The sequence below is a fragment of the Stegostoma tigrinum genome, chromosome 22, assembly GCF_030684315.1.
Source record: "Stegostoma tigrinum isolate sSteTig4 chromosome 22, sSteTig4.hap1, whole genome shotgun sequence".
Lineage (NCBI taxonomy): Eukaryota > Metazoa > Chordata > Chondrichthyes > Orectolobiformes > Stegostomatidae > Stegostoma > Stegostoma tigrinum.
The window spans coordinates 36,390,010-36,405,203 of NC_081375.1; the positions used below are offsets into that span (position 1 = coordinate 36,390,010).

General features: G+C 39.5%; 1 protein-coding gene across 3 annotated transcripts in view; it reads left to right on the forward strand.

The window, feature by feature from the left end:
• Nucleotides 1-15,194, forward strand: part of LOC125463633 (glutamate receptor ionotropic, NMDA 2C-like) — a 149,734-nt gene that overhangs the window by 27,613 nt on the left and 106,927 nt on the right. For all 3 annotated transcript variants that reach the window (XR_007249879.2, XR_007249878.2, XM_048555162.2), the window contains exon 2: nucleotides 5,349-5,743. Coding sequence is in view for 1 of the 3 variants with exons in the window: in XM_048555162.2 (XP_048411119.2) it covers nucleotides 5,357-5,743 (387 nt within the window). In the remaining 2 variants the exon portion in view is untranslated. The remainder of the gene's footprint in view (nucleotides 1-5,348; nucleotides 5,744-15,194) is intronic.

Below are 15,194 nucleotides of genomic sequence, written 5' to 3' on the forward strand. Positions count from 1 at the left end.
TTCTATTTCTCTCTTCTTGAATAGTAGTCTTATGTTTGAGAGCTTCCAATTTGCTTAGCATGTTCCAGAGCCTTGGTAGTTTTGGAAAATCATGACTACTGCATCCATTATCTCTGCAACTGCTTCTTATAGAACCGTAGGATGTAGGCCATCAGATAATGGAAAATTGATGTTTATTTTAGTCCCTAACGTTTCTCCTATGTTTTTTAACTCTGCTGTCATTAATTATTTCAAGCTCTTTGCACATATAAGCTTTTTGATTTTTCTCTATTTCTGATCTGTAATATGTTTCTTCCACTATGGAGACAGACAAAAATATTTGTTTAAAAGTCTCTGCCCTTTCATCATTCCCCATGATCATTTCTCCTGTCTGTGCCCCTAAGGGACCAACATTTATTTTAACTGTTTGCTTCCTTTTTATATAGTTATAAAAGACTATATCATTTGTTTTTGTCTTGCTGTCATTTTACTTGGGTGCTATTTTTCTTCTTTTTTTGTCAACATTGTTGGATTCTGAAACAAATCCAATGCTCAGATTAACTTTTATCCTTTGCAACATTCTAAGCTGCTTCTTGTAATTTATTACTGTGTTATAACCCTCCAGGCATGCTAGAAATCAAGCCCTGCTATCCCTGGAGTTGTGATAAAATGTGAAAAGATTTAATTGTAGCACCATTTTTACCTCACCTATAAACTCTGGTCAAAAGAATATATGAGGTTTGTATAGTTAACCAGAAGAAAACTATTCATTATGAACAAATGGTCTTTAATTGATAGTAAGAAATAAATATGAATTACTAAATTAAAAGATTATATGTCTGCCTTTAACAACTGGCACACACAAGTAGATAGACACACGATTTTAAGGGTTAGAAAAACAGGGATAACGAAGTTCAATAGTGCCAACCTGGAGTACAGGATTGGGTAAGTGGTTCAGTCTTCCAGCTTCCTGATATCTTTTCATTTTGATTTGGTTTGTTTTGATTTGACTTATTGTTATCACATGTACCTAAGTACAGTGAAAAGTTTTGTTTGGCGAGCAGTACAGGAAGATCAGAGCAAGCAAGGATATACAGAACATAGGGTACAGAGCAAGGCACACAAGGTTATAGTTACACAGGAAGTACACAAAGCAAGACCAACATTAACAAGATTATTTGAAATTAGAGAGGTCCATTTAGCAGTCTAATAACAGCAGGGAAGAAGCTGTGTTTGAACTGTTGCTATGTGTGTTCAAGCTTCGTTGTCTTCTGACTGACGGAAAAGGTTGGAAGAGAGCATGACAAGATACCAACACAAGGTTGACTGCCAAGTTCAGTCTTTTAGCTATTGGTTGAGAACAGATTCTTTGAACACACTGGAAGGTTTTCTTTACCCTTTCTTCAGCAGAGATGTGGACAAAAAGCAGTTTACAGGAAACAGAGGGTGAGAATGGCTGGAATGGATTAGATTTGCTGGTACCTTCCACAAACAGAAGGGAGTGAAGCCAAAACTTGAAGCTTTCCTCAGAAGTTAGGGTCCCTCTGTTGCTGTTGCTTGCACACAGAACTGATTTCCTCCTCAGAGGCCAATCCCAGCATTGTTCTGTCACTTCCACTCTGAGTGGTTAATGGAGAAAGAACAACCAACCAGTGTTTCCAGGTAAGTTTGGCCTGAAGAGAAAGAAGCGGTGACAATGTGTCTGACTTCAATGCAGTAACTCTTTTTCATGGACCTGTTAGTCCCGTTTGCTTTGCAATCTGCAATCAGGTCCAGTAACAACAATTTTGAGATAATGGGAACTGCAGACGCTGGAGAATCCGACATAACGAAGTGTGAAGCTGACATTTCGGGCCTAGACCCTTCATCAGACCCTCTCTCTGAAGAAGGGTCTAGGCCCGAAACATCAGCTTTTGTGCTCCTAAGATGCTGCTTGGCCTGCTGTGTTCATACAGCTTCATACTTTGTTATCTCTTATTTTAAAACTGCACCCATTTTTCACATAGTCTCTTTTGAATAAGAGCAATAGCCTTCCAGTTAGTCCACATCAAAAATAAATAATATTAAAGATGTGGGCTTGACAACTGTCCTTAATTTTTCGATTAAGTCAAGGATGGGCTGTCTTGCTGAATTTTTTTCAAATGGAAAATATCTTTGTTGAACATGTTGACTTTTTCTTTAAATATTATCCAATGATTTATTTATTACCATGACTTCCAGCCATTTTGCCCAATCACTGTAGCCAGTTTCCTCTCCTTTCTGTTTAATTGGTTTTATGTAAATTTAACATTTTGTTTGGGACTAGAATTTTTCATTTTCAAACTGAATATGTAATTCAACTGCACTTTGATCACTTTTTCCCCTCTGTATCTTCTATCATGACATTATTAATTAACACTGCCTCATTGCTCAATATCAGGTCCAAAATAGTTTCATCTTTAATTGGTTCCACAACGTATTGTTTCAGGAAAGTATCACAAAAACATTTCACAAGCTCACCTTCCAGATCAACTTTGCTGATATGATTGATCCAGTCTATTTGAAGATTAAAACCCTTAATAATTAATACATTTCCTTATAACAACTCCATTTTGTTTTTGCTTAATGCTTTTTCAAATGGTATAACTCCTGTTAGATGTCTATAAACTTATACGATCAACATATTTGGACTCTTGCTATCCCCAATCTCCACCTAAACTTTCTCTACCGATCTACTTTGCCAAGATTCTTTCTCATGAATCTCCTTACGTTGTCCTCTACTATTAGGGATGTTCTGCTTCCAAGTCTTTCTTCAAAATTTTGTTTTTGTTGAAATATTTATTTCCCAATCTTAGTTTACTTGTAACCATGTCGCTGTGATGACATCTTAATGGTCAATGTAAGGGCTTCAATCAACCCAAGGACTAGCAGACCACCCTAAACCTCCCTTGTCACTATTACTGCTGTCCTCTATCCCTACTTTGTCTCCTTCCACTAAGTCAATTTCCTACCCAGGTCACTTTCATTAGTTTCACTTCCTTTTAACAAATTTAATTATGAAATGAATTCTGGAAGTTCATTTAAATAATATCCACAGACATTCACTTTCTGTTCATTTAGATATCCTTTAAAATAATTCAATCAATTTCATCAGATATGAGTTACACAGCATAACTTCATGCTGGCTCTCTGAATAGCTGAAAATATCAAGGCGTTCGGCTACCCTATTATTAATTATCCATACTTGCAATTTCTTGACACAAAATATTTGGCTAATTGACCTCTAATTACCTTGTTTCCCAAATCCTTCTGCACACCTTACTGAAACTGCAGAGTGACACGCACAATGTTTCAAACTAAAGGAATGGTTGCTAAATTCAGAGAACTTCAGAATCTTAGAGCATTTCTATAACATTCTCATCTACTTAAACTCTGGATTGGAAAACATTTGTTTCTGATTTGTCACTTTTTAATACCTTTTTTTTTAAAACGGCCTTTACTTAATTTGCCATCCATGAATCAATATTAGTGCTTTTGGGATTTCTGGCATGCTAATTTCTTTCTCAACTGTAAATTCTGAATTCACCCATTTTCACTGGCAATGTCACTGATTAGTCATTAATTGTTAATACCAAGCCATTCCTTAATCTCCTCAATGAAAACAGTCACTTTTTTTATAGCTTTTCCTTGTATTTATATTTCCTCATACCATGCAACATCCTCGTGAACCTCTAAAGTTTCAGCATCTTCCTGTATTATAGAATCAATCACAGCAGCAGTGGTCTTGTATAGGTTTTGTTTAGATTTTGAATTATTTATTGTACCATTCTGTATACTTGCAGTTAGACCAAAGATTTCATTTCCTTTTATGAGCTCATCCATTTGAATTGCTCCATTGATGTCTTACAAAATTGAACCCCCAAATCATAATTTCAAATCACCCAGCTTTTAAAACATAGTCACATATTAAACTAGAATGCAACACCTGACATTAAGTCGCATTGAACTCCACTGCATGTTTTATTGTCCTGCCCACCATCTCATCAACATCCCCACCAGCACCCTACATTCTTACAAATTTTTCATCATTACTCTGACTTATTTCCAGATTATTGATAGACATGATGAACAAATATAGACCCAGAACTGACTCCTTGGGGATTCCACAGACTAAGTCCAACCTCATTTAAAATCTGCCCTTAGTTCCTACTCTATTGTATTGCAAGGATCTGTAGTGTACCGTAAGGATCTGTTCTGGGTCCTCTTCTGTTTGTGATTTTTGTAAATGATTTTGATGTAGGAGTGGAAGGGGGGATTAGTAAGTTTACAGACGATACGAAGGTGGGTCAAGTTGTGGATAGTGCGGAGGGGTGTTCTAGGTTAATTGATAAGGGCATTGATAAGATGCAGAGCTGGGCTGAGAAGTGGCAGATGGAGTTTAACCCCGAAAAGTGTGAGGTGATTCACTTTGGAAGGACAAACTTGAAAGCAGAATACAGAGTTAGCAGAAAGAGGGGTCTTGGCGTTCATATCCACAGCTGCCTGAAAGCTGCCACCCAGGTAGATAGAGTTATTAAGAAGGCGTATGGTGTGTTAGCTTTCATTAATAGAGGGATTGAGTTCAAGAGCCGTGAAGTTATGCTCCAGCTATACAAAAGCCTGGTTCGGCCACAACTGGAGTATTGTGTCCAGTTCTGGTCACCTCATTACAGGAAAGATGTGGAAGCATTGGAAAAGGTGCAGAGGAGATTTACCAGGATGTTGCCTGGAATGGAAGGAAGGTCTTATGAGGAAAGGTTGCGAGAGCTAGGGTTTTTCTGTTTAGAATGACGAAGGATGGGTGGTGGCTTGATAGAGGTGTACAAAATGATCAGAGGTATAGATAGAGTGACCAGCCAGAGACTTTTTCCTAGGGTGAAGGTAACTATTATGAGGGAACATAGTTTTAAAGTGAGTGGAGGTAGATATAGGGGAGGCGTCCGAGGTAGGGCATGAAATGCATTGCCAGAGAGGGTAGTGGAGTCGGCCTCATTTGGGGCATTTAAGTGGCCAATAGATAGGCATATGGATGATAGTATAAGGTAGCGGTGGAGGTTAGATAGACCTTAGGTTTAGGGTAAAAGTTCGGCACAGAATCGTGGGCCAAAGGGCTTGTACTGTGCTGTACTGTTCACTGTCCTATGTTCTATGTTCTATTATCTATCTTCCAAACAACTTTAAATTCAATGTTCCACATTCCCCTCAATCTCTGCCTTTCCTTGTCCCACCCAAATAATCCCAACTGAGCCATTGGTCTTTGTCTCCTTGTTTAATGATATCTTAAGAGTGACTGGCTTTCATGGAAACAGAGGTGGATTTATCTTAACAAGATGATTCTTATTTTTCTGCAGGAAGAGCCATGGAACAAATGCTTCAGACTGTCCTCTTCCTGTCTGCAGTAGATACTACTTTCGCCAGAGAGCCCAGTCAACCAACCATCAATGTCGCTGTTGTACTCGGAGGATCTTGGTACAACATGGAAATCAGAGGCAGCTTTAATCAAGAGACCTTCCAGGACCTGCCTGTACAAATCAACACCATCACAGTAATAGTGAACAACACCAATCCCAGCAGTCTGATCACTCAAATCTGTGATGTGCTGACCAAATCCAGGATCCATGCTGTTATCTTTGAGGATGATATTGAATCTGAGGCTGTAGCACAAATTCTGGATTTTACCTCTGCAGAAGTCTCAGCTCCAATCATTGGGATGAGTGGAGGCTCTACTGTTGTGCTCACTCCAAAGGTTAGTTCCAGTCATAGTCTCGTGAGCAGAAATCTAGTTTTTTACAGGACTATGATGCCACAGCTGGAATATTGTGTGCAGTTTAGCTATGAATATTTAACAAAAAAAATGATTGCATCAGCGATGATGCAGTAAATGATGGACACTGGGAGAAGTGTGCTGTGCTGTGATGTAAAGCTGAGTGAATTGAATCTATAATTTCTGGCATTTATAATAATGAGAGGTGATTTTGGTGAAACATACAACATTCTAAAGGGGGTTAATAGGACAGTCACTGAGGGATTGTTTTCCCTGGCTAAAACATAAGTGCATTGTCTAAGGTAAAGGGCTGATTATTTAAGACAGAGATGATGAAAAACATCTTCATCAAAGGTTTGTGAATCTCTGGAATTCTGTATCTCAAATAGTTCTGAATCTGTACAACTGAATATGATCGAGGCTGATTTGGTTGATTTTGATCTCAGAACCTAAGGTATACAGACAGTGGGCATGAAAGTGGAAAGTGGGAAAAGTTAAGCCCTGATCTCATTAAGTGGGGAGCAGGCTAAAGGGGTTGTATAGTTTATTCCTCCTCCTGCTTCTATTTCTTTTGTTTCTGCTGATTGTTGCTACAATATTTCCACTTCCTCCATTGCTCGCATTAAATATATTTTATCTCCTACAAAAATTAACGAAGGTAAGCTATCCCTTTTCATCCTTGCTAATCCATTGGTAACATTTAGTACATTGGATACCTTTAAACAAACTGTTCAGACTGCTACGACAAACCTCTGGGGCAGCTGGGAATTGAAGTAGGGCCTCCTGATTCAAAGTCAGGGACATACCACTGTGCCACAAGAGCCCCTTCCCCCCACTAATATGTTTGACCACATCATTGCTTTTTTCTTTCTGTTTTAACCCAGAAGTGCTAATAAGCACAACTGAGCAACCTTCCCACTACCAAATTCACTATATTTTTATTTTTAAACTAGTAACTACTGCCAATAAAACTACCAGTAACCAACTGAATGGTTACAAGCAAAGCCTATTATGGGCAATGCAAACCATCAAAAGTGACACGAGCAGGAGCGGAATAAAGCATTGTATCCCTCACCTACATCATTGTTAATATGTAAGTAGTTAGTAAACGCTATCCACAAAGAAAGCTCTCCTGGTTTCTGTCTCACTAACGAGCTTGGATCCAAAATGATGTTGGTAACAGGTGGTGGTTTCTGAAAGTTGCAGATTGGAAACTAAAATTTCTTTTCAGACAGAATGTTGTAATTGGAATTACTTTGGAGAAGGGTGGCCAAAAACAAGAATGAAGTGTTGAGATTTGACTTCCCATAGATGTCTTGTAAAGGTGAACCTTTTGATCAATGAACAAACTAAGTGAACATGTGGACACAGGTTAAGTCTTTATCAAATAAAAAGAGCGAGGTATGACCCCGGTATTGCTGCTTCCTACTAAAAGCAGGTTTAAACTATTCCCAGAGCTCAAAGCTCAACAATTGGACACCGAGGAAGATTTATAAATTCTACAAACATTTATCGATGAAACTTAAAGAAAGATGAGTTATTATCAAATAAGTAAGGCATGCTTAGACGTTTGATGAATTTAGAGGACAGAATGGATATTCTGCAGAAGCAATTATAATGAAATTTAAATGACAAAATGCAAAATGGCATAAATTCTACTTGAACAATCTTAACTCACTGCTTGCCTTAAATTGTCAAGGCATTGAACACAAATAGGCTCACAACATCAATTAGATTTTAAGAAAACAGATTGCTATAGGAACAAATGCCAGGAGACCTAACAAAATTTCCTGGGAAAACAGTAATTCCCAGTGGCCTTCATGTTTGAAGTAGGACATTGAGCAGAACACAAACAAATGAATGATTCAATAGTGGTAGCAAAAGCTCATCCCCAAGTACAGGCCAAAAGTGTAAATTCAGAAGGAGAATTGTAACTAAAAAGGAGTGAGGATAGAGATACTGCTAGTAATTATAACAGGGATTGAGGAACTATAGCAGAAGAATGAGACCAAGAAATGCCTGGGGTTATGGTTACTGGGTATTTTGGACACAACTCTGTGCCATTATGCAATGAAGTGTCTTATACTAAATGACAAGACTTTCAAAATTATTTATGATGTGGAAGGTTCAGAAGAGGAAGAGGTGATACTGATCAGGCAGAGGGTATTGTACTGCTTACAAGAAAATTCAGTCCAATAATCAACATTTCAGGCAGACTTATTCAGTTACACTGTGCTAGACAGTGAGTACATATCCACACTATGTGGAATGGATTGGATAAAATGCTGTTTGGAGTCTTTAAATAACAAGGACTGAAGAGATTGTTTGGGAATTTAAGATCTTCAGGCTGGTGATTGAAACGATGTTAAATCAATAAAAAGAGTGGTGATTCCATAGAAAATACCAGGATAAACAACTTCACCAGCACAGGCACAATGTCCACTTTTACTATTGAGCAGGCCCTCAATGAAAAGGACTCAAAAGGGTACCAGACAGTGAACACAAAATAGGCAATTGTTTTGACAATGACAGTGGATTTAGAATTTACACAATCTGAAAGTTACAGAGTTTCTCCAAAAAGACCTAGCTTCCTTAATCAAAATTTAGTGCCACTATTATAGAGGGAACAGGAAGTACAAATACTGATTAAATGTGTAAGCTGAAGAATAGAAGGTAAGATCCATGAATTAGCAAAATGAGGTAAAGATGTGGAAGACCAGAAAATACAGCACAAGTTCTGAACATGGACTGTGGAAAAAAATGCAAGCTTACTAAAGGGGTTGGCAGAATCTTGTAATAGTAATCCAAAACAAGATATGATGGCAAATAGAGGTTAAAGTTTGACAAAAAAAAGGAAAAACAAGGACTATGGATCACAAGATGTAGAAACCCTTAGGATCAATAAGTTTCAGAGGCTACAAAGAAATTAGAATATAAGTTGAAAAAGGCTCCTGAGCAAAAAGATTTGGAGCTGGAAAGAATTCGGTGTATACACTACTGTATTAGATACGGGACAGCCAACCATATCAAATAGATGGATTTTCATAGAAAATGTTATTTCTCATGGGAATGTGTAAGGATAAAGTCAGATTAAAGGATCAGGGTTTTGAAGAAAATCTTGGTAATCAGACGTTAAGTGTGGACTCCCCTATCGGAGAAAAGTGATCTTGAAAATCTTCCTACCTCCTTTTGCAGCATACTCCTGGAAATGTAAATTGATCAATATAAACATTACATTGATGCAGGTTGAAAACATGCAAAGAGAGGTATTTTTGAAACAATTTAAAAGGAGCAAGAGATACGGTAGGGAAGGTACGGAAAATAAACGCATGTACATATGGTTTGAATGATGCAGAGAGGTTTTGGTATTTCTCAAGTAAAGGCAAATTACTAGAATGCTGGAAATGTGAAAAAAAAGAGTATTCTGGAGAAGCTCAACAAATCTCATAGCATCAGTGGAGAGGGAAACAGTAAAATTTGAGTCTGAATCTTTAAACTAGACCTGATACCAATTCTGAAGAACAGTCGCACTGGACTCAAGACATTTACTGTGTCTTTCTCCCCACAGATACTACCAGGCCTGTTGAATTTCTCCAGAATATTTGGTTTCTTTGGTATTTCTCAGTTAGGTCTGCCCTGATCTAAAGTAGATTGCATTCAACTTACAGCAGGTCCAGCAATGTTCTACAGGAATTACAAAGAGAAACATTAAATTTCTGCAGACAGATTCTGCAAAATTTGAGCAATCTGTGTTAGATAAAATAAAAATGGGGGAATTTAAATTTGGAGGTCAGCCTTGGGGGAGGGCTTTTAAATCTACAGAAAAGATATTAAGCAGAATAAATCAGGAGCGAGTTTGGATCAACAAGTCTTACTTGGATAGTATTAATTACATCCTGATAAATTAGATCAGGCCCTCACATGAAGATGATTTTGTATCCAGGGAAGATACAGACCTGTTAACACATTTATTCAAACAGTTAAACTTATTGTCTTAGACTAGAACTGATGTCAGTGTCAGAATTCAGGATTAAAACAAAACATGCTAATGTTGAGGAAGTCTTGAGAGCAAACATTAAATTCTGAAAAATGCACAGTGAAATATCCAGCCTTGTGTCACCCAGAAGTTATGAAAAGTGTCCTTTTAAGTGGTGCTTCACATGTCAATCTATTCTAAATGGCTTTTCAGAATGGCAAGATATGTCATATCTAGGCTGGAAATAACAAATGTTGCCCATTGGCTTGGGAAGTCAAGAAAACAAAAAGGCTAAATAAAAGTAGAAACCAGCTGAAACATTGGCTCTATAGAAACTATAGCTCCAGGATACATTTATTCCAAAATGCTAAAGAAACCCTATGCAAATGGCAATTTATCATCTTGATCACCAAATTTCTCTTTGAAACTACTTGGCCTTAAGTCTGGCTTTAGTCTTATGTCTCAATGGGAAGAACTTTGTCTGTGAATATCCATCTGTTTCAAAAGGCTGACTTAGAAAAGTTTGTCCATTGATTACGGAACGTGAAGTAAAGTAATTTTGTTATTGATGTTTTAAGGTAAGATATAGAATAATATTTTTAAATACTTATCAGTTTTTTTCAAAGGTCATTTATTTAAAAAGTCTTTACTTACGAAGAGGGGATATTTCAACCTGTTCAGAGATGTTATTACACATCCCTGGATTATGTGGGACTTGAACCCAGCCCTTCTTGTCCAGAGGGAAGGATATTACCATGATGCCACAACAGCCCAAACAAACAGAAGACGGAAACCTTTGCATTTTAATTTAGTAAAACCACTACCAAATAACCCACGCCTCTAAGAAAAGTCACAAAGTACGAACACTGTCCCCAACAAGAACAAAAGGGAATGGTAGGTGGCAAGGAAAGAGGACAGAGTTTAAATTAAAATGGAGCTCATAGAATCACTCGTGTAAAAAGAGGCAAATCGGCCCATCAAGTCTGCACTGACCCTTCAAAGAGCATCTCATCCTGACTCAACACCCCACCCGAACCTATATGAAGTACTCACCTTGCCAGAATGAACATATCATCATTGATGCACTTGTAATATTGGAGTTAGTTTCTGGAGTCAAGCCCACAACTGTTTACTTCCTCTGCATCCCATCCTGCTTAGACAGTTAGACCAGATTCTGCTCCTCATTCCTGAAGAGGACTTTGGTCTTACAGCCCCAAGGAGAGCCCAGAGAGGGGCATTGCTGCATTGCAGAGTTTTTGTGGTCTTCCTTCTCATGTGACAGCAGCACAGTCACACAATGGTTAGCACTGCTGTGTCACAGTGCCAGGGTCCCAGGTTCAATTTCAGCCTTGGGAGACTGTGTGGAGTTTGCGCACTCTCCTGGTCTCTGCATGGGTTTCCGTCCAGTGCTCTGGTTTCCTCCCACTGCCCAAAGATGTGCAGGTTAGATCGTTTGCTGTGCTAAATTACCCTGCAGTGTCCAGGTTAGGTGCATTAGCCATGGTAAAACCCCATGCAAGGTTAAGGTGATGGAGTGGGAGGGTGGGTCTGAGAGGGATGCTTTTTGGAGCATTGGGGGCAGACTTGATGGGCTGAATGGCCTCTTTCTGCATTGTAGGGATCCTACAATTCTATGATTCATCATCCTGGATAGTCAATTGCTCTCTAAGTTAAATGACTTCTGCCCCCAGTTTTGATAGTAGCCACAGGCTAGGCACAAAAATTCAGACTCTGATATCAGTTTCTCTGCAGATCTAACAGTAAAACCTCTGGCGTCCTCATGTTGGATTGTGTGTACATTTGAGGTTTAAGAATGTGATCCAGAGGTCAGACTCTGTTGTCCTGATATCAGATTCTTTATTATTCTGATGTCAGATTCTCTGTTCATCCAATGCTGAAACTCTGGCATCCCCATGTCAGATTCTGTCTAAGCTTGCTGTTAAAACCTCTATAGACCTGATGTCATACTCTGCATGGACCTGTTTTTGACAGATGCTGTACTTTTATACATTGGCAGATTCTACGTTGACCCGATTTCAGATTTTTTGTAGAAGCAGAAAACTATTGATGGAAGTCTGAAACAAAAACAAAGTACTAGAAGCAATGGACACGTTTGTCAGCATATGTGGATAGAGAAAAAAATACAGAGTATGTTTGGAATCTAATATGAATTTTCTTCAGAAATGAAATTCATCTGGTTCTCAAAGAAACACAATTTTCACAGTGTAGGAGACCAGTCAGTTCAGTGTATCTCTACTGGCTCTCAGAATAAGCAATTCACCTTAAGGCGTCACCCAGGCTTCTCACTGTAACAACCCTGCACATTCTGCTCTTTCACTAATGCACTATTACCCTTTTGAATGCCTTTATTGAATTTAACTTCACATAGTCTCATTGCAGACTTTAAACACTTGCTTGCTTACATAATTTTCCCTAATTAATTTAATCTGTTCTCTCTAGCCCCTCCCTATTTCTTCCAATTTACTTTGTCTGGACCCCTTATGATTTTGAGTACCTCAAAAACATCTACTCTCAACCTTCTCTCCTCCAAGGAAAATAGTCCCAGCTTTTCCAATCTATGAGGAGTAAGAGAATGATCAGGGAGAAAGTAGGGCCGATCAGGGATAGCGTAGGGAACTTGTGTGTGGAGTCTGCGCAGATAGGGGAAGCCCTAAATGAGTTTTTTGCTTTGGTTTTCACTAAGGAAGGGGACCTTGTTGTGAATGAGAACTTTGAGGAGCAGGGAAACAGGCTTGAACAGACCGAGATTGAGGAAGTTGATGTGCTGGAAATTTTGGCAAACATTAAGATTGATAAGTCCCCAGGGCCAGACCAGATTTATCCTAGATTGCTCCAGGAAGCGAGAAAGGAGGTTGCTAAGCCGCTGGCGAAGATCTTTGCTTGTTCACTCTCCACGAGAGTTGTACCAGAAGATTGGAGGGAGGCAAATGTTGTTCCTCTTTTCAAGAAAGGGAATAGGGAAATCCCTGGAAATTACAGACCCGTCAGTCTTACGTCTGTGGTCAGCAAGGTTTTGGAAAGAATTCTAAGGGATAGGATTTATGGCTATTTGGAAATGCATGGTGTGATTAAAGGGAGTCAGCATGGCTTTGAGAGGGGCAGGTCATGCCTCACAAATCTTATTGAGTTCTTTGAGGAGGTCACGAGACAGGTTGATGAGGGTCGAACAGTGGATGTGGTGTACATGGACTCCAGCAAGGCATTTGATAAGGTTCCCCATGGCAGGCTCATTCATAAAGTCAGGAGGTATGGGATACAGGGAGATTTGGCTGTTTGGATTCAGAATTGGTTGGCTGACAGGAGGCAGAGAGTGGTTGCAGATGGTAAGTGTTCTGCCTGCAGGTCAGTGCTGGGTGGTGTCCCACAGGTCTCTGTTCTTGGGCCCCTGCTCTTTGTAGTTTTTTATAAATGACTTGGATGAGGAGGTTGAGGGGTGGGTTAGTATGTTTGCTGATGACACAGATTGGAGGTGCCGTTGACTATATCGAGGGCTATTGCAGGCTTCAGCGAGGCAGTGACAGTATGCAGAGCTGGGCTGAGAAATGGCAGATGGCGTTCAACCTGGATAAAGGCGAAGTGATGCATTTTGGAAGGTCGAACTTAAGTGCTGAATATTGGATTAAAGGCAGGATTCTTGGCAGTGTGGAGGAACAGCGGGATCTTGGTGTTCAAGTGCATAGCTCTCTCAAAGCTGCCGCCCAAGTGGATAAGGTTGTTAAGAAAGCATATGGTGTTTTGGCTTTCATTAACAGGGGGATCGAGTTTAAGAGCTGTGAGGTTTTGATGCAGCTCTGCAAAACCCTGGTGAGACCACACTTGGAATATTGTGTCCAGGTCTGGTCGCCCTATTATAGGAAAGATGTGGAGGCTTTGGAGAGGGTGCAAAGGAGGTCACCCAGGACGCTGCCTGGACTGGAGGGCTTGTCTTACAAGAACAGGTTGACTGAGCTCAGATTTTTCTCTCTGGAGAGAAAGAGGAAGAGAGGTGACCTGATCGAGGTGTACAAGGTAATGAGAGACTACCAGTGGTAGTCGTGGAAGCAGATTCATTAGTGACATTTAAGCGACTGCTGGACATGCACATGGACGGCAGTGAAATGACAGGAATGTGGGTGAGGTTATTTTATTTTTGGATTAGGATTAATCCACGGCACAACATCTTGGGCCGAAGGGCCTGTACTGTGCTGTACTTTTCTATGTTCTATGTTCTATCTTCATAGCTGAAGTTCCTCACCCCTGGAAACATTCTCATGTGAATCATTTCTTCACTCCCCAAGGTCTTCACACATCCCTGCTAAATTGTGGTGCCTAGAAATGGATGCAATACTCCAACTTAGGACAAACTAGTTTTCTGTAAGTTCAACATAACTGTCATGCTCTTGTACTTTATATATAAAGCCTGAGGTACTATCCTGTCACGTTTAATGACGCATTTATATGGAGACATAGATCCCTCTGCTCCACCATTCATTTTAGAATTGCACCCTTTAGTTTACATTGTGTTCCATTTCTTCCAACCAAAATGAATCAGTGTACATCACTCCACATTGAACATCATCTACCAGTTTAGTCTTAGCAGCAGGCTCTAGGAAGATTGCATATGGGAGTTTGTGTCAGGATATGAGACTCTGTATGAGACTGATGCAGTTAGATAATCAAATAGTATGATGACATTATTCACAAGGGTGTGAGAGTACAAGGCTATAGAAGTCTTGCTAGATCTTTGGTAATCACACCTGGAGTACTGTGTGAAGTTTTGGTCTTAATACTTCACAATAGGTATGTTTCACTTGTAAGTGACATATCCGACTTTCACCAGATAAGTTTCTGTCGTCCTATGATTTTTTTCTCTCATTTATTCATGGAATGTGGGTCCGCACTAGCTACGCTAACGCTTATTGCCCATGACTAATAGCGCTGGAGAGCAGTGGTGGTGAGCTGCTTTCTTGAATCATGGTAGTCCTGGGGTTGTAGCGACATCCATAATGCTGTTAGGTTGGGAGGCTGAGTAAAATTAAATTTACAGGACAACAAGATCATTTTGTTGAAACAATCAATGTTCTTACAGGGCTTGATAGAGTAGATGCTGATAGTTTCCCCAGTTTGGAGAATCTAGGGCACAGAGGCACAGTGTCGGGATAAGGCGCCGACCATTCAAACTGAAATAAGGAGGCATTTCTTTCGTCAGCGTGTTCTGAATTGTTGAAATTCTCTACCCCATAAAGTTCTACGTGCTCCATTATTGAATATATTCAAAGTTGAAACAGACAACTTTTAGAGAGTTTCTCAGAGAACCAAAAGATGTGAGAGCAGATGGAAAAGTGGAGTTCAGGCTGAAGGTCAGCCATCATCACACTGAATCCTGAAATTCTAGAGCAAGCTTCAAGGTCAAAAAGTGTCCTCCTGCTCCAAGCTTTTAAATTCTGAAGCTCTGAC